At 35.5% G+C, this 27,670-nt stretch overlaps 2 protein-coding genes and 1 long non-coding RNA gene across 4 annotated transcripts in view; 2 read left to right on the top strand and 1 right to left on the bottom strand.

Annotated features, from left to right (window-relative positions):
- The window catches only part of LOC135835928 (uncharacterized), a 174,679-nt gene that overhangs the window by 60,447 nt on the left and 86,562 nt on the right, over positions 1 to 27,670 (bottom strand). The window lies entirely within an intron of this gene.
- Positions 3,892 to 17,198, top strand: LOC135835798 (aspartic protease 4-like). Of its 2 annotated transcripts, none has more exons than XM_065350233.1 (9): positions 3,892 to 4,040; positions 13,624 to 13,654; positions 13,993 to 14,116; positions 14,263 to 14,393; positions 14,977 to 15,161; positions 15,284 to 15,400; positions 15,490 to 15,637; positions 15,949 to 16,044; positions 16,134 to 17,198. In XM_065350233.1, the coding sequence occupies exons 1-9, from the start codon at positions 3,958 to 3,960 to the stop codon at positions 16,308 to 16,310; spliced, it is 1,092 nt and encodes a 363-aa protein (XP_065206305.1). In that variant the 5' UTR covers positions 3,892 to 3,957; the 3' UTR covers positions 16,311 to 17,198. The 2 variants fall into 2 exon arrangements, with proteins under 2 accessions (XP_065206305.1, XP_065206299.1); XM_065350227.1 differs by lacking the exon at positions 3,892 to 4,040 and adding an exon at positions 12,740 to 12,874.
- Positions 20,222 to 26,813, top strand: LOC135835788 (aspartic protease 4-like). Its single transcript, XM_065350215.1, has 9 exons — positions 20,222 to 20,364; positions 21,105 to 21,132; positions 21,473 to 21,596; positions 21,737 to 21,876; positions 22,491 to 22,675; positions 22,798 to 22,914; positions 23,004 to 23,151; positions 25,369 to 25,461; positions 25,551 to 26,813. Exons 1-9 carry the CDS (start codon positions 20,282 to 20,284, stop codon positions 25,737 to 25,739), a joined length of 1,107 nt encoding a protein of 368 aa, XP_065206287.1. The 5' UTR covers positions 20,222 to 20,281; the 3' UTR covers positions 25,740 to 26,813.

The following is a 27,670-nucleotide window of genomic DNA, read 5'->3' as shown; positions in this document are numbered from 1 at the left end:
ATAAATCGACATGTAACATCAAGCGTTGGTCACTTTTTCTATATCTCGTTCGTTTTCAGAATTGCTAAGGGGGAGGGGAGGGGGGGGGGTTAATGCTGAGGAGTTGTACCTAAAAAATAAACGAACGTTCGAAGCCGGCATCGTTGAAAACTGAACAAATGACACGTCACCCGTCATTTTGAGTTTTTTCGAATCGTAAAAATGTTTGGAATATGAATGACAACCCCTCCCTTCCCTTCGATGATAAGGATGGGAATTGGAAATGATTATGATTATTTTACTAGACCATCGAGGGGAATTCGTAAGAAAAAATGAGCGAAATCGAAGCACCCCTTAAAATAATTAGTTCGCTAGCAAAACAAAACTTACGCGAAATGTCAGCCTCTACGAGGTCTGTCAAATAAGTTCCCGGACGACATTTTTTGCGCGCTGTGTGGTAACACTGGCGTGCTATCGAGGTATGTCCCATGTTCCTACATCTATCTAGTAGTTGTATACGAAGTTTCAAGTCGATACGTTGCGTTCTCGAATTTTGGCGTATTATTCATTGAAGTGACCATTGTGCCGCGTGACGACGCCAATTGTGGAAAGATAAGTCATGGATTCTTCACCATGACAATGCACCAGCACATTGGTCCTTCACTGTGAGCAATTTTTTGACTCAAAATTGGAGAATAGGGTGGTGTTCAAGCATGGTTGTGCGATTTAATTTAAATGTAGATAAATTCTGTAAGAAGTTTGAGAATAAGCTACGAATTGATGTTTAGCTGCCCAAATTGATTTTCGCGCTTTCTGGAGAAATTTTAAAATTCTGGAGGCCGGTGGGGGGGGGGGTCAGACTGTAAGTCACAGCCGTTGGTATAAATTTCGAAAATTTTCCTTCGACGAGTTCAATTTTTTTACATTTTATTCCTTAAAAAAGTCATGTCAAAAAAACCCACCAGACGCGTCCGTGTGGAAATCGACTCAACTGCGAATAAATCCTACCGCCTATCTCAGAATGAAAATACATTTTCCATTGCATTTTTTTAAATTTTCGATTCCCAAGCTGAGGATTTTCAAGATTATTAGCTGACTATTTTCTCACATTCCACTTATGTAGGTATTCTACGTGCAAGAAAAGTTGATTTTTTTAGCTTTAGAATCCCTTACAATACTTACTTAAATTATCAACAAAAAAAAAAATATGAACAAAATGGAATCTAACTAAACACACGTGTGAACCATCACTGGCAAAAAAATTTTCGAGCCAAGTCTTAAAAATCAAAAAAAGCCATTCACAGCTTGTGTATGAGGCTAGAGCGAAAAAAACCACGTATTTTTTTTAAAATGCTCCGAGGACCCTTATCTTTCCTTCAGGGACACCTCCGAAGCCAAAAAATTTTTCCGAGTGACTATCAATTCAAAATGAAGGTCTTCGCTGGATTTTCCAAAATCCTCCACCATTTTTTTCTTTCGCGATCCATCCGATTTTACATACCTAGTTACCTACACTATTGATTTAGGGCATCCTGCTTAACAAGGAAACTGTTATCATTTTCATTTCGGATATCACCACAAACGTCAAACGAGTACCAGTTACGGGATGTTCGCAAAATTGGAATTCACATTCAGGAAGTGTTTATCTCATAAATTATTTAGCGTAGGTGATATAGTTAGGGGTGTAATTATCTAGATGGTGGGAATCGTTGTATTTAATTCCTACTGGAGCGAGATAGAAATTATTCCTTACGTGGGGAATAATTACTAGTTACCTGGATAGCTCGAGAGATGATATGGGGTAGATAATTCAGCCTAAACCAATCACGTATGTACTCTAATCGTAATAAAAGACATTCGTGATGACTACTAAAATGTTTTATTACACATTAGTTACATATGAGAAAGTACGTAGAAAGCAATTACAAACTACACATTTATGAACATAATGAAATGGTCAAGTGCGTTACCTGCCATTACGACCTAGATAAGGAAAGAATCCTGAATAATTACGTATTAAGTGAGTACCTAATACATAATTAATCAGAATGTCACCAATGACTGCGATGAAGTTACAATCACTATGAGTTAATTTGGGTAGGTGTCACAAATAATATATTCCTACTTCGACTAACTCAATTAACTAAAACTAATTATAATTAATTGAGGGAACCATCGGGTCCAATTAAGTATTTTTCAATACTTACCAAAGACACTGTACATATTACCTATCCAATCCGTGTATCCACTAATACTAGGTACTTTGATAGGTACGTACTACACGAGGTTCGATGTAATGCGAGAAATGCCATTGATGCCCGGGGTGATCAAATGTGCATCCAAAAGGTCCATATTGATTACGTCGAATTAATCAATATGTTCAGAGAAACACTAATTACCACGCTAGAAGTGGATCAAATACAATAAATGGTACTTGGAATTAAGTACCAAGCACTTTCACATTTTCCGGTGCCGAAGCGAGAATACATATTTACAACGTTGACTTAGCTCCAGAGAGCTCGAGATTCCGGTGCTAAGTGAAGAGCCTTGCTCGTGATCTTGCAACAGTTGCTGCCGGATCCACGAGCCGAGAATCCCCCACGTTCCCCTTACTTCCAGTATAGGTATAATTATAGAGAGAGCAAGTAACGAAGTATCTCCCTATAAATAGATCGAGTAATATTGTGCAAAAAGGGAGTTATACTAATAATCGCTAAGGCGGTTACGGGCATCCTGCCTCTCATATAGGTATACCGAACAGCAAGGAAATTATCATCATTTTTCTTCTCAAAAAAAAAATAATAAGACTAATAAATAATAAAAAATGTTACCAAAGATGAACTTTCAGTTACATTTCAAAAAGTTTATCTCAGAAAAATGATAAAAAACATTGCTAGTCATGGTTCGCGAGATCCATATTCGCAAATGCGAATCTAGCGTAAGAGGAATGATTGAGGTAGAGCACCCTGTATAGCGAGAAAACGATAATTATAAAATAATCATATCGCTAGAAAATAATACGTAACAGGATACTAGCTGTACTTTGCGAAGAGCTTATCTCCGTGAAATAGGAAATGGATATCACTTCTTGTAACGTCATAAAAAAAACACACACGCTCGAGCAAATTTGCATCGTTTTGGAAAATCCAGAAAATTTTTGAAAATTATAGTTTTCACGAAATTTTGGGAATTAAGTAAGTAGACCAGAAACATATGAAATTCCGTAGTTCGTTTTGGGTAGATGAAATTAAAAAAATCAAATTCAGATCAAAAATGCAAAAAAATTCAAAATTCATCCGAATTGACATAGAAAGCTGAAATTTGGTATGCACCTTTTATTAACCTCCGAATCCATTGGAAACGGATTCGAACCTTTCTGAATAGTTCTCGACCCACCAGCAGAACTTTTGAAACTTGAAAATTCCACAAAATTACACCCAATCAAGAGGTCAAGATGAAAACTTCATAGTTCATATACCCTGATGTCAACATGCGAAGTCCACTGGAGGTGGTTTTAAACCGTTTTAAAACCTCCAGTCATATTTTTCCAGTATCCAGTTAAAACATTCAAAACAGGATTTCTGTGTGGCCTAAGTGTAGATATTTTTTGTACATCGAATTAAAAATATGTACGTACAATTTGCATTAATCATAAAATTTCAACAAGTAGATACTAATACGATTTCGCGGAAAATTTCAACGCGAGGAATAATCATCAACGGGACATTGAAACAGATAACTTTCACCAATATGATTCACAAATGCATCGATAATTTAATTTTCATACAGGATGTAAATCGTATTATCGTGAATATGCACACCATAATCTTTTCGGAAACGAGGAAACGAAGCTGATTTTAAAAAAAGATTGGAGAGTCGATATAAATAAAGTACCCCAGGAAAATTTGAACCAATTCGTATTTTTTCAGTCGTTCGTGTATTTTATAGTTCAAGATAAAAACTAAACATTAGTCTAAAATGAAGTTACAGTATTTACTAGTGTTCGTTTTTTCACAACTATACCACGCAAGAAATGTTTCTACTTCTGGAAGTAGTTTACGGTAAATGAAATCAATTTTTCAACTATAAATTTATTATAATTGAATCGGTGAGAACAGAAAGGGGCTAACAAGGGAACTACCTGAACCGGCAGAAACGAAAATGAACGAATCAAAGCTAGATTGAAAGGGGACTACCTCAGGACCCCAAATCCAAAATTTCAAGTGCTGAAGTTGATTTCTCGATTTTTGGTGAATTTTTGAAAATTGAAAAATCCAAAAAATTATCAATTAAACCAAAAATAGAAAATATTGATGAAAATTGAAATTTTCTCGGGAAGTAGTTCAGATGGCGTCCCTAACTCATTTACAACCATCGAAATTCGCAAAACCTCAATTCCAGTCATTCTGGAGCCTCCAGCGATTTTTTATCATTTCTCCAGAAACTTGAAATAGCTCTGGAAGGGCTAAAAATCAACTTCAGCACAAATCACTTTATTTGGGGCCTATGTGGGTTGCCTTTAACCAATTTTTGGGGTTGTCGCGAAAATCGGCGTCTGCCAGTTCAGATGTGTATTTTGTCCATTGACTTGCGCAATGAATAAACAGCAAAATTTGAAAATGTTTAATTGTTCAATATTCCAACTATTGTGATGCTACCTATCCTGATTCAAGCTCCAACATGTGGTTCTTCCAAAGAAAGTACATGTGTGCCTGCTTGGTACTGCACAAGTGCAAGTCAATGGGCAAAATACGCATCTGAACCGGCAGACCCCGATTTTCGCGACAACTCCAAAAAACGGTTGAAGGCAACCCACATAGGCCCCAAATAAAGTGATTTGTGCTGAAGTTGATTTTTAGCCCTTCCAGAGCTATTTCAAGTTTCTGGAGAAATGATAAAAAATCGCTGGAGGCTCCAGAATGACTGGAATTGAGGTTTTGCGAATTTCGATGGTTGTAAATGAGTTAGGGACGCCATCTGAACTACTTCCCGAGAAAATTTCAATTTTCATCAATATTTTCTATTTTTGGTTTAATTGATAATTTTTTGGATTTTTCAATTTTCAAAAATTCACCAAAAATCGAGAAATCAACTTCAGCACTTGAAATTTTGGATTTGGGGTCCTGAGGTAGTCCCCTTTCAATCTAGCTTTGATTCGTTCATTTTCGTTTCTGCCGGTTCAGGTAGTTCCCTTGTTAGACCTTTTTTGCACTCAATCGCCAAAATCTCTCTCGAGATTGCTCGGGCACGAATGGGGCTTGATTCTACATCTAAGTACATCACTTAGACTGCTATCTCGTTTAAATTGACCAAAAACACCTCGAGGTATAAAACTTTTTGCCGAAGTTGTTAATTTTTTCGTCTTTTTTTCAGTACAAAGATGAACGTAAATTTAAAAAAAAAACGATCTTCTCGAAAATCTTAGTTACTTTTCAAGGAATTTACAAAATTTAATGAAAAAAAGTCATCAATGCGGATCCGGCTCTTTTCTACACCCAAATACCACTTTCCCGGCAGTTTTGTGGAAATCTGACATCACTAGTCGATCCGCCGCATTGCAAAACCCACATATCCGTAACAAAAAAATTCCGAAATTGTGCGACTTGGTCCCTTTCTGTTCTCACCGATTTAATTACATTTATGTAAAAGCTTGGTTTTCGTGCAAACGGCAAAACTACACAGTTTTCCATGATTTTTTTTAGGATACCATTGACAAGGACGTCGCTTTTTGTGAGTAATTATCCATAGGAAAATACATAGAACGATTAAAAGAAAAAGGTTCCCTTCAATATTGAAGTCCCTTTTATGTTTTTATATTTTACGTCAAATAGTGATCACAGATGAAAGTGGTGCCCTCAAACACCCCTGCTACCAAGTTTTCGCTTTTTTAAGAGCAAAACTATGGGCTTATTCTTATTCGGAAAAATCTTACATTCGGCGCACGCCGCGCCGTTGAGACGCCGCCGCGCCAATTTTGACACACGGTTCCGGCAACACCTGGTGCATTATAGACTTTTTGCTGACAGATCACATCAGCACACATGAAATAGATTCTCAACTTACATTTACTTTTCAGAATGGGTATTACGGTTCTTTCTCAATTGGAACGCCACCTCAAACGTTTAAAACGATTTTTTATACAGCATCCTCCCAACTATGGGTACTCTCGAAAAGCTGCCAGGATCCGGAATGTAAAAACGGTAAGAAAAAATAATCTCGAAGAAGGCAATGAAAACTGCTTCCTTTCTCGTGTTTTTCGATGCAACACTGCAGAAATTCTACAATAACTGTAGTACAAACACACGGTGCATGAAAAAATGATTGAAATTTTGCCATTTCTTCAACAGATGACCTCAACCTGTATGACCACGAAAAGTCAAAAACATACATACAAACAACCAACAAAGCCTAATTGTCAAAAAAAATGTGATATACTACTATGCCGTACGTTATATGTTTAGGGCGCGCCCACATGGTAACCCTGCGTTGCACTGAGGCAACACTGCGTTGTATTCTCGTCAGCTAGCCAGACGAGCCGAGCGACGAGAGTACAGAACGCCAGTAACTTGTCCGAGTCGACGCGGGTAGGTTATTCACGGTTAATGGGTTAATGCAGCTCCGGCTGTTTGCATTTAAGTATAAGTTTTATCCTCGAGTTAAGTATTTAGTGTTTAATTAGTGAATATACCTTCCTTCCTATTTCTATTAAGGTAAGTTTAATTATTATTAAGGTGAGAAGGAGTGATGATCTACTCACTGCCACTTAGGTAAGAAATGGAGCATATGCTAGTATGCACTATTAGGTCTCCTTGCTAGAGGAGACCACTTACCTAAACCTACACCAACGTGTGTATATTTAGTTTAAGAAAGTGTACTTGTTAACGAATATGATCGTGTAATAGACGCGAATATATTATACATGTAACGTGTTGTTAATGATGCACACAATACATTTTACTTGTGTATAACTTGTTATTATTTATGTGTGCGTGAACATCTGTTTAGAGTGTAAAAGCAACCTTTCCTACTCACGCCCTAGCCGAGCATGTGAGATATTCTGGTGAGTATTTAGCAGAAATACTCTAAGGGATATTTCCAGGAAACAACACAACAGCATAGGTACCTTTACCTATCATGCTTTAAGTCAATTTACCCTCTAACAAAAAATTGTATATAATAGAATGGAAGAGGTAGCTGGATTTTGTTCAAGTGATGCAATAACAGTAAGTCAAAACACATGATACAGTAGAATATGTTCTGCATGTTCCGAGACAGCTGTAACCCAAACTATTACATAGATCACAATTAAACTATTAGCAAACAATAATTGATGGAAATTCCTCGCTCACGCTCATCTAAGCAATTCAGTTTGCAAACCCTACAACCTAGGGTACCTCCCAAAGGCTTAAAAAAGTAAGTAAATCCGAAAATACCTTGGTTTTTTTCGCAAAATAATACTGATGTCGCTGAAAACTCTTGAAGTAGGGCAAAAACGGCCATTTTTGCAACTCTGATCATCTCTCCCGACCAAAAAAAACAACTCGAATTGAAAAACCCCATCCTGTTTTGTTTTTTTAGGGTCTAAAGTAGGTATCGATTAAGCCCATTTTCAACCCGAACACAAATATGCAGTTGCTAGTGTTATCTATTCAAAAATAAAAATTACGACCATATTACAGTTGGCCGGAGTTGAACTCAACAACACAGAATTTCTTGAAGTCACTGACGCCGATAAGTTCGACACACAAGAAAGCCAAAGTGTTTTTGGATTAGGATATGAGTACTCCAGACCATCCGATAATATCATCACACAACTTTGCCGGACGGTTAATCGAGAGAATAAATTTTCATTCTATTTTAATCGGTAAATAATTACAAATAATACGAGTATATCACAATAGCACATCTGAAATCAATAACAGCTGAAAATGAAGCTGCCATAGACAGTTTAAAAATGTCTGATTTGTTCATTTTAAAATTAGGAATACTGATGGTGGTGAATTAACGTTATGTGGTGTAGACGAATCAAAGTTTCGGGGTCCTTTGAATTACGTGAATGAAACTCAACCATTCGGTAAATGGTACATTCCAATTGAAAAGTATGTAGGTTACTCATAATGCCCATCAAAAGTATTCGTTAATACAAATTCAAGACTACAATAGGTACTGTACTCTCTTTTACATACCTATAGCGTTTCATTACAACTTGGCCCAAATCATACCAATGTAGATTCAGAGACGACAGCCAGAGTTGACACCACAACTGTTTTCATCACGGGACCGTCAAAAAGTATTGAGGCTATACATAACGTTACAAACGCTGAAAAGACATCCTTTAAAGTAATTGCAAATAATTACCTACGTTAACCCTAATTCAATGCTTCAATTACACATAAAAATTCTTCATCCTTACCTATTTCAATGAGGCATATAACTGAAAGGAATCGAATATGGAGAAAACGAGATGAGAGACAGGACCACATGACATTAGGCTTATTCAGAATATGCAGGTTAAATACTTTTTTTGGAACTTAATGCAAATCCAAAACCATAAAAACAAAACAAAAAGTCATATTCTTCGACATTTTTTTCTCTTCTGGACTCGCTGTCTTTTTATATGAAACCTTATTAAAACTATGCTGTTTATACGCACAGGTTGATTGCAAAGATATCCCGAAGTTTCCCAGTGTAACATTTGAAATCGGTGGAAAAAAATACACACTTGAAGGAGAAGATTACACGTTCAAGGTAGGCCTAATGTGAGAATATTTATTCAATAAGTATTGATATTTTATTCAAAATGTGAGGAATTTGTAATGGTTCTGTATCTCCTATAGTTTGGAAAGGAGGATTGCATGATTGGTATTACCTACAGTTCTGTCGGTGACACGTCATGGCATTTAGGAGGTCTTTTCCTCCAGAAGACGTATTACTCCGTTTTTGACATGGATAGCCACGCGATTGGATTTGCCGAAAGCATGCATAGGGCGGCCATTATTGTTCATCTTTTTTAAAAAAATCAACGTTTTTACGGGAGGGACCCCCCTAAAAACATTCTCTCCGATAAAATAAGGAAATGTTGCGTAACACCTTCAGCGTGCCTATGTTCTCGCCCAAGGCCACACGGTGGATTTTGTTTCGACGCAACTCGGAAAACTCTAACACTTATGTACATTTTTCACAGCATTGTCTATTAGAATAGATGGCGCTACCCCTACTCAGCATTAACAAAAAAAGAATGGGCTGCGGGGAGGAATTCAGGTGAACACACAATGTACCTAGTTTGTTGCATAGGCAGTGCAAAATTGCAGAAATAAATATCCAACCATACTAACAAAAAAAAAAACAAAAAACAAAAAAAACGACGAGCGCTTCCTTATTCGAATAAGAAGCATGCGATTCCACATTTATTAATATTTTTTGCCTATCTTGATCAATTTATCAAAATATTGAAGTTTTCCATTAATTTTACGATCTTGAATTGATTGAACATTGATGCCTGATATTCATGAGAAGGTCTAGGTATTGAAGACTGGCAAAGTAGTTTCCACGTTGCATCGGATTTATTCCACGTCGACGCACTCACGACATTGTGCACCTTCACTCGCTTTGAGGTGCAAGTTAAAATTATTTTTACATTTTGGAACATTCAAGGTATTTTTATTTTATCCAAATGAATATTTTAAGAGGGTACCCCGATGAAAAATCATGTTTGAAAAAAAGGACCGCCCTACTCAACACTGATTTAATATCACATGACTCAAAAAGAGAATAATTGGTAGTGTGAAATCAACATCAAATTTATACATAATTTGTTTTACTTTTTACATTATTATTTACATATTAAGCATACATAGCTACATTTTAAGCATTTTCATTTTTTATTATTCAATTATTCATCTTTATTCTGTAAGTTTTTTTTTTGTCAAATAAATTGGATACTTTTTTCAAATACTTACTTGCAAAAGAATTATTACAAACCCGTCCACTCAAATCTGGCTGAAATTTTTAGCAGTTTTAGCAGTTCAAAGTTTAAAAAATACTCATTGATCGAAAAAATGATGTTACAGTATGTATTTTCTAGTGTTGTTTTTTCTACCACTCTATCACGCAAGACATGTTTCTACTCCTGGAAGTGGTATACGGTAAATGAAATTCATGATTTTCAACAACGTATAAATTTATGTAAAAGCTTGGTTTTTTGAGCGAATGACAAAACTATGTATGTACTTACATACTATTCCAAAATTTTCATTAGGATTCGACTGAAAAGGACTCCGTTGACATTGGAAAAATTAGATTTAGCTGCAACCAAAATTGAATCAATGTACAATAGGAAAAGTAACAATGAATCGGTTATTCCACTTCGATTCAACGAGAGTCTACAATTCGTGAGTAATTATCTATTATTATATTAAAATTAAGTTGGTTTTTTGTCGCCGAGAGATTTCGGCAACGGCTGAATCACTTTTAATAAAATGACCTCTCGAAAGATTTTTGTTATTCATTCTCTCATTCGAGTGCTATCGATCAACACCGTCATTTAGATAGTTGATCTAAACATATTCGAATTTTTTGACCAACTTTTCAAAATAAGATTGGCAGATTTTTATCCTTTAAATCACCAAATAGACAACCAGTCAGAATGTTTTTATTCACTATTTACATTAGTGTTGATCGCAAAAGATAAAGTCGGCGGATTTTGACCAAAATCAGCAAAAACCTTCATTTTGAGTTGATCGTTATTCACAAAAAATTTCCGTTATGGAGGTGCCACTGGAAAAGAGAGGAGGGAAGATTTGGGCGCCCGAAGAGAAGGATTTTTGAAAAATTATGGTTTTTCCGCTGCTGTCGCTACCAATTGACTCAGTATATTGTTAAAAACTGGGTAATAAGTAAATTTCATTTCAACAACTCAATTGGGTAAAATATTGTGGAAATTTCAATCTTCGAAACCCTGCTGGGGTACTCCAGAACTACCACTCAAAATGGTTCGAAACCGTTTCCAATCGATTCGGAGGGTCGAAAACAGGACATAAACCAAATTTCAGCTTTCTAGGTCGATTTGGTAAAATTTTGATTTTTTTGTCATTTTTGACCTCAGTTTGATTTTTCAAAAATTCATTGAAAATCGGAATCGTTTGTGAACTAAAAAATTTTATCTAGTGTTTCCAAATTCGTATTCGGAAAATCAGATCATCTGAATTCAATCCTGATGGACAATTACTCATTTTCAGCTGATTTTCAAATACGCTGACTTTAGAATTTCTTTTTGATTTGTCATTGCATTCATGCGCCCATCAAAACTGATTAAACGTCACAGGACTCGAACAGTACAAAAATTCATAGGTATAATGATGGATATCAATGACGTATAAAATCAACATCAAATTCGTACATAAACTCTTTCCTTTTTATATGTACCTATTATTAAGCATTCATAGCTACATTTCAAAGATATTAATTTATTCTATTATTCATCTTTATTCTGTAAGTTTTTTTTATTGAATAAATTGGATACTTTTTTGAAGACCTGCAAAAGAATCTTTACAAACACGTTCACTCAAATCCGGCTGAGATTTAGGCCAAAACTAATTTGTCGACATTTTTTATGAAAAAAATTCTTACAATGATGTGCTCTGAAAAAAATTAGTTCGAGCTACCGGTGCACGACTAAGACAACTTGGACGACTGACTATAGACTCAGACTGAATGTTTGTCCTGGAAGGGGGGGTAACACCCGCTCCAAAATAGTTCGAATTTCAAGTACGTACAACTTTTTTTCATGTTAAAATAAACGATTTAGAATTTTGTGTTCGGAATAGATCTTTTGGTAGTTTTCATAGATCGAACTGCTAAACGAATATATCTCAAAATCGTGTTTTTCACTCGTATAGAAACCTAGGTAGATTTTCACATGACACCGTATTCGATTTTACCAAAATTTTTCCACAGATTTGAATTCAGAACCACGTCCTTTTGGAGTCATACTGGAGGTTAGACTACTAAATTAACATCAAAATCGTAATTTTCACACTAAATACCTTGATTTCGATACCACATTCCGCTTTCGTCACATTTCCGCCGAATTTTAGTAAGTTACCAGCCCCCTCCCCGCAGGCTCGACACCAAAATTGGCCCAAAATCTGAATTCTGCAGTGACAATTAATTTGGATGGCATACTTTCAAACGATCTATGAGCATTTGAGCAAGTTGCATCGCTCAAGCGTAAAAAGTTGACCAAATGTTGCTTTGTGGCAGGGGGTCAACCAAAATGAACACAATTTTGTAGGTAAACCAATTTTTTTTTTTTTTTTTTTTTGAGTACAAGAGCTAGAAATGTTTTGTAGGACTCCACCTTAAGAAAAAAGTTGCCGCGGAGGATTGAAGTATGGGAAAGGGGTGCAATAGATCCTTATGTGAGCACCCCACTATGTAGGTAGATACTTTTTTTCTTACAACGCAATAAAAATATTTGCATTAGTCAGAAAATTTCATCAACAGCTAGATAACACAATGTCGCTCGAAATTCCAAAACTGAGAGATAATCATCAACCGGACGTTGAAATAGATAATTTTCATCAAAGTAATTCGCAAAAGCATCGATAATATAATTTTCATACAGGATGTGAATCGTACGAGCTTTTCGAAAACGGCGAAACGAAACTGATTATTTTCGAGCTGATTTTTGAAAAAGATTGGAGAGTCGATATAAATAAAGTACCCCATGAAAAATTGAACCAATTTGTATTTTTTCAGTCGTTCGTGTATTTTATAGGTAGTTCAAGATAAAAACTAATCATTAGTCTAAAATGAAGTTACAGTATTTTCTAGTGTTCTTTTTTTCACAACTATATCACGCAAGAAATGTTTCTACTTCTGGAAGTAGTCTACGGTAAATGAAATCAATTTTTCAACTATAAATTTATTATAATTGAATCAGTGAGAACAGAAATGGGCTAAGTCACATTTTCGCATTTTTCAAGAATAACAAAAAATGATTTATTCGAAAATCAAAAATTTTTGGTAAACATGCTTAAAGTCGTTGAAAGAGGACCCAAGACACAATTTTTAGCGCAGTTTCGAAAAAAAAAATTCACGTGCGCCGGCGCTGTTGATGCCTAAACAAATGGGACTTGGACCCTTTCTGCACTCAATCGCCAAAATTTCTCTTGAAATATTGCTCGGGCACGAATGGGGCTTGATTCTACATCTAAGTACATCACTTAGACTGCTATCACGTTTAAATTGACCAAAAACCCCCTCGAGGTATAAAACTTTTTGCCGAAGTTGTTAATTTTTTCGTCTTTTTTCAGTACAGAGATGAACTTGAATTTAAAAAAAAATAATGATCTTCTCGAAAATATTTGTTATTTTTCAAGGAATTCAAAAAATTTAACAAAAAAGTCATCAATGCGGATCCGGCTCTTTTCTGCACCCAAATACCACTTTCCCGGCAGTTTTGCGGAAATCTGACATCACCAGTCGATCCGCCGTATTTCAAAACCCACATGCCCGTGAAAAAAAAATTCCGAAATTGTGATTTGGTCCCTTTCAGTTCTCACCGATTCAATTATTTATAAAAGCTTGGTTTTCGTGCAAACCGAAAAACTATAATACACAGTTTTCCACGATTTTTTTTAGGATTCCATTGACAAGGGCGTCGTCGGAATGGGTGAGTAATTATCCATAGGAAAATACATACATAGAACGATTTAAAAAAAACGATTCCCTCCAATTGAAGTCCCTTTTATGTTTTTATATTTTGCGTCAAATGATGAAAGTGGTGCCCTCAAAAACCTCTGCTACCAAATTTTCGCTTTTTTAAAAGCAAAACTATGAGCTTATTCTTATTCGGAAAAATCTTACATTCGGCGCACGCCGTTGATACGCCGTCGCGCCAATTTTGACACACTTTTCCGGGCAACACCTAGTGCATTATATGTAGACTTTCTGCTGACTGATCACATCAGCACACATGAAATAGATTCTCAACTTAAATTTACTTTTCAGTATCCGTATTACGGTTCTTTCTCAATTGGAACGCCACCTCAAGAGTTTAAAACGCATTTTCATACAGGATCCTCCCAACTATGGGTATTCTCGAAAAGCTGCCAGTATTCAGAATGTAAAAAAGGTAAGAAAAAATAATCTTCAGAAGGCAATGAATTCTGCTTCCTTTCTCGTGTTTTTCGATGCAACACAGCAGAAATTTTACATTAACTGTTGTACATACACACGGTGCATGAAAAAATGATTGAAATTTTGCCATTTCTTCAACAGGTGGCGTTCATCTGTATGACCACGAAAAGTCAAAAACATACAAACAACCAACAAAGCCTAAATGTCAAAAAGAAGTTGTACATGATGAAGAATTAGAGGTAGCTGGATTTTGTTCAAGTGATACAATAACAGTAAGTCAAAGCAAATGATACAGTAGAATATGTTCTGCATGTTCCGAGACGGGTAACCCAAACTACGTAGATCGATGTGAGTTAGACCAATACCGACCCCAAAACAATCATGAATTCACGAGCTATTTCATATTGATTTTTTCAATAAGTATGTACCTACTCATCACAGATTCAACTGTTCATGTTTGCACTTCGCATTAAATCACAATTAAACGATTAGGAAACAATTATTGATGGCAATTCCTTGCTCACGCTCATCAAAGCAATTCAGTTTGCAAACCCTGCAACCTAGAGTACCTCCAATGGCTTGAAAAAGCACGTAAATCCGAAAATGCCTTGGTTTTTTTTCGAAAAATAATACTGATGTCGCTACAAACTCTTGAAGTAGGGAGAAAACGGTAATTTTTGCAACTCTGATCATCTCTCCCAACCAAAAAAAAAAAAAAAACTCAAATTGAAAAACCCCATCCTGTTTTTTTTTTTTGGTTCCAAAGTATCGATTAAGCCCATTTTCCATCCGAACACAAATACGTAGTTGCGTAGTGTTATCTATTCAAAAATAAAAATTACGACCATATTACAGTTTGCCGGAGTTGAACTCAACAACACAGAATTTCTTGAAGTCACTAACATCACACGGTTCCCAATAAATGAATGCCAAAGTGTTTTTGGATTAGGATATGAGTACTCCAGACCATCCGATAACATTATCACACAACTTTGCCGGATGGTTAATCGAGACAATAAATTTTCATTCTATTTCAATAGGTAAATAATTACAAATAATAGGTACGAGTATATCACAACAGCACATCTGAAATCAATAACAGCTGAAAATGAAGCTGCCATGGACAGTTTAAAAATATCTGATTTGTTCATTTTAAAATTAGGAATACTGGTGGTGGTGAATTAACGTTATGTGGTATAGACGAATCAAAGTTTCGGGGTCCTTTGAATTACGTGAATGAAACTCAACCATTCGGTAGATGGTACATTCCAATTGAAAAGTAGGTAGCTCATAATGCCCATCAAAAGTATTCGTTAATACAAATTCAAGACTACAATAGGTACTGTACTCTCTTTTACATATCTATAGCGTTTCATTACAACTTGGCCCAAATCATACCAATGTGGATTCAGAGACGACAGCCATAGTTGACAGCAGCTTTCCTGGCATCGCGGGACCGTTAAAACGTATTGAGGCAATATATAACGTTACAAACGCTGACATGAGAACTACAAAAGTAATTGCAAATAATTACCTACGTTAACCCTAATTCAATACGTCAAATACACATAAAAATTCTTCATCCTTACCTACTTCAATGAGGCATAATAACTGAAAGAAATCGAATATGGAGAAAAAGAGATGAGAGACAGGACCGCATGACATTAGGCTTATTCAGAATAGGTTAAATCCTTTTTTTGGAACTTGATGAAAATCCAAAACCATAAACACAAAAAAAAAATTCATATTCTTCGACATTTTTTTTCTTCTGGACCCGCTGTCTTTTTATGTGAAACCCTATTAAAACTATGCTATTTATGCGCACAGGTCGATTGCAAAGATATCCCGAAGTTGCCCAGTGTAACATTCGAAATCGCTGGAAAAAAATACACACTTGAAGGAGAAGATTACACTTATATGGAGGTAGGCCTAATGTGAGAATATTTATTCAACAAGTATTAATATTTTATTCAAAATGTGAGGAATTCATAATGTTTCTGTATCTCTTACAGTCTAAAAACGATTATTCTACAACAGAATGCCGGATGGGTATCTTCGACGGTGACACGTCATGGACTTTAGGACGTCCTTTCCTCCGGAAATATTACTCCGTTTTTGACATGGATAGCCACGCGATTGGATTTGCCGAAAGCATGCATAGGGCGGCCATTATTGTTCATCTTTTTTAAAAAATCAACGTTTTTATGGGAGGGACCCCCTAAAAATATTCTTCTCGATAAAATATAATGAAGTCCCAAACTCGCGTCTCAAAGCGATCAAGGTTGCGTTACACCTTAAGCGTGTCTATGTTCTCGCCCAAAGCCACACGGTGGAATACGTTTCCACGCAACTCGAAAAACTTTGATATGTAAATTTTCCACAGCATTGTCTATTAGAATAGATCGAGCTACCAATTTTTTACTGCTGTAGTTGTAAATAGACAGGTTATTTTACGTTTTAAATCGTCCAAGTATGTACCTAGTTTAAAATTTCAGAAATAAATATCCGACCATACTAACAAAAAAACGATGAGGCTTCCTTATTCGAATAAGAAGCATGCGACCCCACATTTATTTACATATTTTTTGCCTATGTTAATCAATTTATCAAAATATTGAAGTTTTCCATAAATTTTACGAGCTTGAATTGATTGAACATTGATGCCTTATATTCGTGAGAAGGTCTAGGTTTTGAAGACTGGCAAAGTAGTTTCCACGTTGCATCGGATTTATTCCACGTCGACGCACTCATGATATTATGCACCTTCAATCGCATTGAGGCGCGGGTTAAAATTATTTTTACATTTTGAAACATTCAGGGTATTTTTATTTCATCCGAATTAATATTTCAAGGGGGTACTCCGATGAAACAATAATGTTTGAAAAATAACGACCGCTGTGCTCAACACTGATTAAATATCACATTACTCAAAAAGAGCATAATCAGTAGTGTAAAATCAACATCAAAGTCGTACATACTAATTTGTTTCACTTTTTACATTATCGTTTACATTAATACGCATACACATCTACATTTTAAGCATTTTTATTTTTTATTATTCAATTATTAATCTTTATTCTGTAAGTTTTTTTTTTGTCAAATAAATTGCATACTTTTTTCAAATACTTGCAAAAGAATTATTACAAACCCGTCCACTCAAATTTGGCTGAAATTTGACTTAAAAGAGCACGTCACTCATGCCTCAAAACAAATTTCTGAGCAGTCAAAATTAATTTCACGATTACGGCTCGTACTCAATTTTTTCCAAAAAAAAAGTTACTTCAGAAAAAAAAATTCATAAAACGTGACCAAGTTGTACCAATTTTGATAGATGATTCTAAAAACACTTGAATTTTCCAGATACTCCATCTTCCGTCTCAAACGAGCACTCATCTCCCTCTACTCAATTGGAACTTGGAATTGATATGTCACATCACTCACTATTTTTATATCGTGCAATATTTCGTGCATTTTGTGAAATGTGAAAACTGAAAACTCGATGGGAACAGAAGAAAGGGAGGGAGGAAGATCGTAAGTCGAAAATGTGCAAAAAATTCGAATTGGTGACTTCAAATTAGTAATAAACCAACATATAACATCAAGCTTTGGTCACCTTTTCTATATCTCGTTCGTTTTCAGAATTGCTTAGGCGGAGGGGAGGGGGGGGGGTTAATGTTGAGGAGTTGTACCAAAAAATAAACGAACGTTCGAAGCCGGCATCGTTGAAAACTGAACAAATGACGCGTCACGCGTCATTTTGAGTTTTTTCGAATCGTAAAAATGTTTAGAATATCAATGACAACCCCTCCCTTCCCTTCGATGATAAGGATGGGAATTGGAAATAATTATGATTATTTTACTAGACCATCGAGGGGAATTCGTAAGAAAAAATGAGCGAAATCGAAGCACCCCTTAAAATAATTAGTTCGCTAGCAAAACAAAACTTACGCGAAATGTCAGCCTCTAAATCAATTTAAATGTAGATAAATTCTGTAAGCAGTTTGAGAATAAGCTACGAATTGATGTTTAGCTGTCCAAATTGATTTTCGCGCTTTCTGGAGAAATTTTAAAATTCTGGAGGTGGTGGGGGGTCAGACTGTAACTAAGTCACAGCCGTTAGTATAAATTTCAAAAATTTTCCTTCGACGAGCTCAATTTTTTTACATTTTATTCCTCTAAAAAGTCATGTCAAAAAAACCCACCAGACGCGTCCGTCTGGAAATCGACTCAACTGCGAATAAATCCTACTACTTATCTCAGAATGAAAATATATTTTCCATTGCATTTTTTTAAATTTTCGATTCCTAAGCTGAGAATTTTCAAGATTATGAGCTGACTATTTCACATTCCACTCATGTATTCCACATGCAAGAAAATTTGATTTTTTTAGCTTTAGAATCCTCTACAATACTTACTTAAATTATCAAAAAAAAAAAAAAAAAAAAATGAACAAAATGGAATCTAACTAAACACACGTGTGAACCATCACTGGCAAAAAAATTTTCGAGCCAAGTCTTAAAAATTAAGAAAAGCCATTCACAGCTTGTGTATGAGACTAGAGCGAAAAAACCACGAATTTTGTTAAAAAATGCTCCGAGGACCCTCATCTTTCTTTCAGGGACACTTCCGGAGCCAAAAAATTTTCCGAGTGACTTTCAATTCAAAATGAAGGTCTTCGCTGGATTTTCCAAAATCCTCCACCATTTTTTTTCTTTCGCGATCCATCCGATTTTACATACCTAGTTACCTACACTATTGATGTAGGGCATCCTGCTTAACAAGGAAACTGTTATTATTTCATTTCGGATATCACCTCAAACGTCAAACGAGTACCAGTTACGGGATGTTCGTAAAATTGGAATTCGCATTCAGGAAGTGTTTATCTCATAAATGATTTAGCGTAGGTATACCGAACAGCGAGGAAATTATCATCATTTCTCTTCTCAAAAAAAAATGAATAAATAAATAATAAATAATAAAAAATGTTACCAAAGATGAACTTTCAGTTACATTTCGGAAAAGTTTATTTCAGAAAAATGATAAAAAAACATTGCTAGTCATGGTTCGCGAGATCCATATTCGCAAATGCGCATCTAACGTTGGATGAATGATTGAGGTAGAGCATCCTGTATAGCGAGAAAACGGTAATTATAAAATAATCATATCGCTAGAAAATAATACGTAACAGGATACTAACTGTACTTTGCGAAGAGCTCATCTCCGTGAAATAGGAAATGGATATTACATCTTGTAACATCATAAATAAAAAAAACACACGCTCGAGCAAATTTGCATCGTTTTGGAGAATGCAGAAAATTTTTGAAAATTATAGTTTTCACGAAATTTTAGGAATTAAGTAAGTAGACCAAAAAAATATGAAATTTTGTAGTTCGTTTCAAGTAGATGAAATTAAAAAAATCAAATTCAGATCAAAAATGCAAAAAAAATTCAAAATTCATCCGAATTGACATAGAAAGCTAAAATTTGGTATGTAACCTTTTATTAACCTCCGAACACATTGGAAACGGATTCGAACCTTTCTGAGTAGTTCTCGATCCTCCGGCAGAATTTTTGAAACTTGAAAATTCCACAAAATTACACCCAATCAAGATGTCAAGATGAAAACTTCATAGTTCATATACCCTGATGTCAACATGCGAAGTCCACTGGAGGTGGTTTTAAACAGTTTTAAAACCTCCAGTCATATTTTGCCAGTATCCAGTTAAAACATTCAAAACAGGATTTCTGTGCGGCCTAAGCGTAGATATTTTTTGAACATCGAAGTAAAAATATGTACGTACAATTTGCATTAATCATAAAATTTCAACAGGTGAATACTGATACGATGTCGCTGAAAATTTCAACGCGAGGAATAATCATCAACCGGACATTGAAACAGTGGTAACTTTCACCGATATGATTCACAAATGCATCGATAATTTAATTTTCATACAGGATGTAAATCGTATTATCGTGAATATGCACACCATGAACTTTTCCGAAACGAGGAAACGAAGCTGATTATTTTCCATCTGATTTTTAAAAAAAGATTAGAGAGTCGATATAAATAAAGTACCCCAGGAAAATTTGAACCAATTCGTATTTTTTCAGTCGTTCGTGTATTTTATAGTTCAAGATAAAAACTAATCATTAGTCGAAAATGAAGTTACAGTATTTTCTAGTGTTCGTTTTTTCACAACTATATCAGGCAAGAAATGTATCTACTTCTGGAAGTAGTCTACGGTAAATGAAATCAATTTTTCAAGTATAAATTTATTATAATTGAATCGGTGGGAACGGAAAGGGGACGGCTAAGTCACATTTTCGCATTTTTCAGGAATAACAAAAAACTGATTTGTTCGAAAGTCAAAAATTTTTGGTAAACGTGCTTAAGGTCATTAAAAGACGACCCCAAGACACAATTTTTAGCACAGTTTCGAAAAAAAAAATATTCACGTGCGCCGGCGCTGTTGATGCCTAAACAAATGGGACTTGGATCCTTTCTGCACTCAATCGCCAAAATTTCTCTTGAAATTGCTCGGGCACGAATGGGGCTTGATTCTACATCTAAGTACATCACTTAGACTGCTATCTCGTTTAAATTTACAATAAACCCCTCAAGGTATAAAACTTTCTGGCGGAGATGTTAATTTTTTCGTCTTTTTTCAGTACAGAGATGAACTTAAATTTTAAAAAATGATCTTCTCGAGAATGTAGGTAATTTTTCGAGGAATTCAAAAAATTTAACAAAAAAGTCATCAATACGAATCCGGATCTTTTCTGCACCCAAACGCCACTTTCCCTGCAGTTTTGCGGAAATCTGACATCAGTCAATCCGCCGTATTTCAAAACCCACATATCAGTGAAAAAAAAATTCCGAAATTGTGACTTGATCCCTTTCTGTCCTCACCGATTCAATTATTTATAAAAGCTTGGTTTTCGTGAAAACCGCAAAACTACACAGTTTTCCACGATTTTTTCAGGATACCATTGACAAGGACGTCGGAATCGGTGAGTAATTATCCATAGGAAAATACATAGAACGATTAAAAAAAGCGGTTCCCTCGAATTGAAGTCCCTTTTATGTTTTTATATTTTTGCGTCAAATAGTGATCACAGATGAAAGTGGTGCCTTCAAAAACCTCTGCTACCAAATTTTCGCTTTTTTTAAGACCAAAACTATGGGCTTATGCTTATTCGGAAAAATCTTATAGTCGGCGCCCGCCGTTAATTCGCCGCCGCGCCAATTTTGACACACGATTCCGGCAACACCTAGTGCATTATAGATTTTCTGCTGACTGATCACATCAGCACACATGAAATAGATTCTCAAGTTATATTTACTTTTCAGGATGGGTATTACGGTTCTTTCTCAATTGGAACGCCACCTCGAGAGTTTAAAACGCATTTTCATACAGGATCCTCCCAACTATGGGTACTCTCGAAAAGCTGCCAGGATTTGGTATGCCAAAAAGGTAAGAAAAAATGATCTTGAAAAAGTCGATGAATACTGCTTCCTTTCTCGTATTTTTCGATGCAACACTGCAGCAATTTTGCAAAACTGTAGTACACGGTGGATGAAAAAATGATTGAAATTTTGCCATTTCTTCAACAGATGGCCTTAACCTGTATGACCACGAGAAGTCAACAACATACAAACAACCACCAAAGCCTAATTGTCAAAAAAAAATTGAATATGGTGGCTTTCCTGGCTTTACAGAGGTAGCTGGATTTTGTTCAAGTGATACAATAAAAGTAAGTCAAAGCACATGATATAGTAGAATTTGCTCTGCATGTTCTGAGACAGGTAACCCAAACTACGTACTTAGATCGATGTGAGTTAGACTAATACCGACCCCAAAACAATCATGAATTCACGAGCTGTTTCATATTGATTTTTTCAATATGTACTCATCTCAGATATAAATACTGATCCTAATTTTGCTATTTTGCAAAATTTTCAACTGTTCGTGTTTCCATTTTGCATTAAATCACAATTAAACGATTAGCAAACAATTATTGATGGAAATTCCTCGCTCACGCTCATCAAAGCAATTCAGTTTGCAAACCCTGCAACCTAGAGTACCTCCAAAGGCTTAAAAAAGTACGTAAATCCGAAAATGCCTTGGTTTTTTTAAAAAAAATAATACTGATGTCGCTACAGACTCTTGAAGTAGAACAAAAACGATCATTTTTGCAACTCTGATCACCTCTCCTGACCAAAAAAACGACTCAAATTGAAAAATCCCATCCTGTTTTTTTTTCTAAGTTCCAAAGTATCGATTAGGCCTATTTTCCATCCGAACAAAAATATGTACGAGTTGCGTAGTGTTATCTATTCAAAAATAAAAATTACGACCACATTACAGTTTGCCGGAGTTGAACTCAACAACACAGAATTTCTCGAAGTCATTAACAACACACGGTTCGAATTAGATGCATGCCAAAGTGTTTTTGGATTAGGATATGAGTACTCCAGACCATCCGATAACATCATCACACAACTTTGCCGGACGATTAATCGAGAGAATAAATTTTCATTCTATTTTAATAGGTAAATAATTACAAATAATAGGTACGAGTATATCACAATAGCACACCTGAAATCAATAACAGCTGAAAATGAAGCTGCCATAGACAGTTTAAAAATGTCTGATTTGTTAATTTTAAAATTAGGAATACTGATGGTGGTGAATTAACGTTATGTGGTGTAGACGAATCAAAGTTTCGGGGTCCTTTGAATTACGTGAATGAAACTCAACCATTCGGTAGATGGTGCATTTCAATTGAAAAGTAGGTAACTCATAGTGCCGATCAAAAGTATTCGTTAATACAACTTCAAAACTACAATAGGTACTGTACTCTCTTTTACATACCTATAGCGTTTCATTTCAACTTGGCCCAAATCATACCAATGTGGATTCAGAGACGACAGCCAGAGTTGACAGCAGCGCTCATTTCATCAGTGGACCATTAAAAAGTATCAAGGCAATATATAACGTTACAAACGCTGACATGAGAACTACAAAAGTAATTGCAAATAATTACCTACGTTAACCCTAATTCAATACGTCAAATACACATAAAATTCTTCATCCTTACCTACTTCAATGAGGCATAATAACTGAAAGAAATCGAATATGGAGAAAAAGAGATGCGAGACAGGACCGCATGACATTAGGCTTAGGGTAAATGTGCCTAAGTTTGCGCACCTAATTTTCAAACAGTCACTACTTTTTATGAAAAGCAGCTAGAATATTGAAATTTGTACAGAAGGTTCCTCAAACATTTGGCTATGATTTGCCCCAGAAATAAAATTTTTAATCGATTTAGTTTTTGATATTTTGACCAAAAACCAAAAAAAGTCAAATGCGCAAACTTAGGCAAATGCCTTCCTAAGATTGCGCATTCACCTTCTCAAGATTGTGCACCAGTGAAAAACATAGAAATTCGTCAATATTGTTTAATTAATGATGAAAGCAAACAAAATGTCTCACACGAACGTGCATTTGAAACTTTTGAGTGAACCACACTGGAAATGCGCTCATATCTGGTATTTCCAGCATTACCCCCATTTCTCCCTAGCTTTTGACAAGGAGTAAACTCGATATACGTGTATAAGGTGTCATTTCATTCAAATAAATTGGATTCTTAATGATAATTTTGAAAAGTATCATTATTAGTCTTAGAAAAGTAGCAAAAAATAAAAATCGCAATCTTAGGCACAGGGGTGTTTTTTTAAAAAATTGAAAAATTGAAACCTAATTAAAGCAGAAAGTACTTGAAATATGTGCTTTTTATAATCCCGAGACAATGAAGAATCTAAAAATAGCTTATTTAGATTTCTACTGCCATTTCCATAAAAATTGTCACGTGCGACTTTTATTGGAAAAGTTATAAAAAAAATTGAAAAAAAAGTTTTTCGCTTGTCATTTCGCGACACTTGGTGCTACCATCACCAAATAACGTGAAGTATGGTCATTTTGATTCTTCTTTCAAGTAAAGGCGGTATCAATGTTGTAACTCTCACTGGTTCTGAGAAATCGTTACTGCGCAATCTTAGGAAGCGCGCAAACTTAGGCACATTTACCCTATTCAGAATAGGTTAAATATGCACTTTTTTTGGAACTTGATGAAAATCCAAAACCATAAAAATAAAAAAAAAGTCGTATTCTTCAACATTTTTTTCTTCTGGACTCGCTGTCTTTTTACAAGGGTGGTTCAAATATAACCCGGAAGTTTCCCACAGACATGTGAGAAATTGAGTTTGGAAAAAGTTGCTGCACTGGATGATAGACTGGAGTGTTATGAAACGTAAAGAACAGCTGAAACCGCAAAATCTCACTTTTTAGTGTATTTTTAGCCATGAGCAAAAATGACGATCTAATTTTCGTTGCGCAACGCATCATTTTTGGTTTTTTGGTCAAAAATCACGTAAAATCCGCGGAAAGTTATTGAAAATTACGCGAATAGTTCGTGGATGTAAAAACTACACTTTCTCATGTGGTCATCGTATAAATCAATCGTGTACGAATCAAACTAGCATCATTTTGAGTGCCTTTATGAGAACCAAGCGTATGAATGGTGTTCCATTTTCGGAAATAGCGGAAAAGTGACGATGAAGGGAGCGCCATTGAAGAAATGGTCAGGGCATCAGCTGGGAAGGTGGTGTATACAGTGTGTTGGGACATAAGGGGGTAATCTCATGTGATTTTCTGCCTTAAAAACCAACTATGAACTCACTGTAATATAGTAGCCTTCTAAGAAGCACAATAAAATCCTCCCACACTGATCAAAACGACGAGAAATCACGATTCTTTGTGTGAAATTGCTGCAAAACAGTGCCAGGGCGCATACAGCTCGGCTTATGACTGAAAAATTGAACGAATTTGGATGAGAAACACCAGAACACCTTCCTTATAGTCTAGATTCGACTCCTTGTTGATAATTATTAAATTGGACCATCGATAGAGGCACTGAGTAAACATTACTTCAAAGGTAATAATTGAGAAAAATCATTTTTGCCCAAATGGCCACTTGAAACGCCGCGAACTTTTTGCAAAAAAAAAATTACAAAGCTCCCAAAGAGGTGGCAAATGCACACACCATATGAGAGAGACTACCAAGAATAACTGTACAAAATTGTAGCTCTGTAGGTGGATAGCAAAATTTTTTATGAAAAAATTCCGGGTTATATTTGAACCACCCTATGAAACCCTATTAAAACTATGCTGTTTATGCGCACAGGTCGATTGCAAAGATATCCCGAAGTTTCCCAGTGTCACATTCGAAATCGGTGGAAAAAAATACACACTTGAAGGAGAAGATTACACGTTTAAGGTAGGCCTAATGTGAGAATATTTATTCAATAAGTATTGATATTTTATATAAAACGTAAGGAATTTGTAATGATTCTGTATCTTCTACAGGTTGAAAACGATTATTCTACAGCAGAATGCATGATGGGTATTATCGAAAATATCGTCGACGATGACACGTCATGGTATTTAGGAAATGTTTTCCTCCGGAAGTATTACTCCGTTTTTGACCTGGATAGCCACGCGATTGGATTTGCCGAAAGCATGCATAGGGCGGCCATTATTGTTCATCTTTTTTAAAAAATCAACGTTTTTATGGGAGGGACCCCCTAAAAATATTCTTTCCGATAAAATAATGAAGTCCCAAACTCACGTCTCTAAGCGATTAAGGTTGCGTAACACCATCAGCGTGTCTATGTTCTCTCCCAAGGCCACACGGTGTAATACGTTTCGACGCAACTCGGGAAACTTTGATACATTTTCCACAGCATTGCCCATTAGAATAGAAGGAGCTACCAATTTGTTACTGCTGCAGTTGTAAATAGACACGTTATTTTACGTGTCCAAAGGGGAAAGGTACATATAGCTGTATTTCTGCTCATTTCTTAGTACTCAGCATTAACAGAAAAAGAATGGCCTGTGAAGGGGGGGGGGGAATTGAGGAGAACACGCAATGTACCTAGTCTTTTAAATCGTCCAAGAATGTACCTAGTTTGTTGCAGGCAGTGTAAAATTTCAGAAAGAAATATTCGACCATACTAACAAAAAAAAAAACGACGAGCGCTTTCTTATTCGAATAAGAAGCATGCGATTCCACATTTATTGATATTTTTTGCCTACGTTGATCATTTTATCAAAATATTGAAGTTTTCCATAAATTTTACGAGCTTGAATTGATTGAACATTGATGCCTGATATTCATTAGTAGGTCTAGTAAGTATTGAAGACTGGCAAAGTTATAGTTTCCGCTTTGCATCGGATTTATTCCACGTCGACGTACTCACGATACTGTGCACCTTCAATCGCTTTGAGGCACGGGTTAAAATTATTTTTACATTTTGAAACATTCAGGGTATTTTTATTTCATCCAAATGAATATTTTAGGGGGGTACCCCGATGAAAATATCATGTTTGAAAAATAAGGACCGCTCTACTCAACACTGATTAAACATCACATGACTCAAAGAGCATTAATAAGTAGTGTGAAATCAACATCAAATTCATACATAATTTGTTTTACTTTTTTAATTATTATTTACATATTAAGCATACATACCTAGCTACATTTTAAATATTTTCATTTTTTTTATTCAATTATTCATCTTTATCCTGTAAGCTTTTTTTTTGTCAAATAAATTTGATACTTTTTTCAAATGCTTGCAAAAGAATTATTACAAACCCGTCCACTCTGATTTGGCTGAAATTTTGACTCAAAAGAGCACGTCACTCATGCCTTAAAACCAACATGTCGTACTTATCACTCACTATTTTCATGTAAAGCAACATTCCGCACATTTTGTAAAATGTGACACCTAGGAAGAAACAGATGGAAGAAGGGAGGGAGGTCGTAAATCGAAGATGAATAAAATATTCGAATTCGACACTTTCAAATTAGTAATAAATAATCGACATGTCACATCAAGTCGATGGTGTTGTGGAAGAAGGGCCTCTCTATACTGAAGAGTTGCATATCGTTAAAAATCTAATGAAATATCTACAAATCATACGTCATTTAAAATTTTTTCAAATACATAATAGAAATATTTGAAAAATTAATGCCAACTTCTCCCCTCACTTAAATGATAAGGACGGATACTCTGATGATTATTTTAGAAAAATATAATAATTGAACGATAAAAAATGTGGTTTGCACGATAATAATTCGAATGGTAGGGGGATTATTTGGCCACTTCATTTTTGGAGGCACGCTAATTCCATAATTTTTTGAACCCCCTCCCTCCCCAAATATGCGAAAATTGATTTTCGTGTTTAAAAGGTCCTCGTTTTGTTTCAAAATTGTCAAACAACAGTACTATTTTTGCCAAATTTGATTATAGGTTTCGTTATTTTTTTTTTTTTGCCAAATTTACCCAAGTCAAAAAATGTCAACTTTCGAGGAGGAAATGCCAAAAAGCGTTCATTTTTGGCAAAATAGTCGAGAAGTGCACATTCCAGACTCGATTATTAAAAGTGTTCATTTTTGTCAAAATTGTCAAAAAGTGCCAATTTCC

This window comes from Planococcus citri, chromosome 1, assembly GCF_950023065.1.
Source record: "Planococcus citri chromosome 1, ihPlaCitr1.1, whole genome shotgun sequence".
NCBI lineage: Eukaryota > Metazoa > Arthropoda > Insecta > Hemiptera > Pseudococcidae > Planococcus > Planococcus citri.
This window is presented reverse-complemented; position numbering and strand designations above follow the sequence as displayed.

What these genes read in the sequence shown, in the direction of transcription:
- LOC135835788 (XM_065350215.1), top strand. Translation starts at nt 20,282, where the DNA reads ATGAAGTTACAGTATTTTCTAGTGTTCGTTTTTTCACAACTATATCAG. An exon ending in TTTTCATTCTATTTTAATAG is followed by an intron (nt 22,676 to 22,797) that starts GTAAATAATTAC and finishes TTTTAAAATTAG; the next exon opens with GAATACTGATGGTGGTGAAT. An exon ending in TGGTGCATTTCAATTGAAAA is followed by an intron (nt 22,915 to 23,003) that starts GTAGGTAACTCA and finishes ACATACCTATAG; the next exon opens with CGTTTCATTTCAACTTGGCC.
- LOC135835798 (XM_065350233.1), top strand. Translation starts at nt 3,958, where the DNA reads ATGAAGTTACAGTATTTACTAGTGTTCGTTTTTTCACAACTATACCAC. An exon ending in CAAGGGCGTCGTCGGAATGG is followed by an intron (nt 13,655 to 13,992) that starts GTGAGTAATTAT and finishes TTTACTTTTCAG; the next exon opens with TATCCGTATTACGGTTCTTT. An exon ending in TTTTCATTCTATTTCAATAG is followed by an intron (nt 15,162 to 15,283) that starts GTAAATAATTAC and finishes TTTTAAAATTAG; the next exon opens with GAATACTGGTGGTGGTGAAT.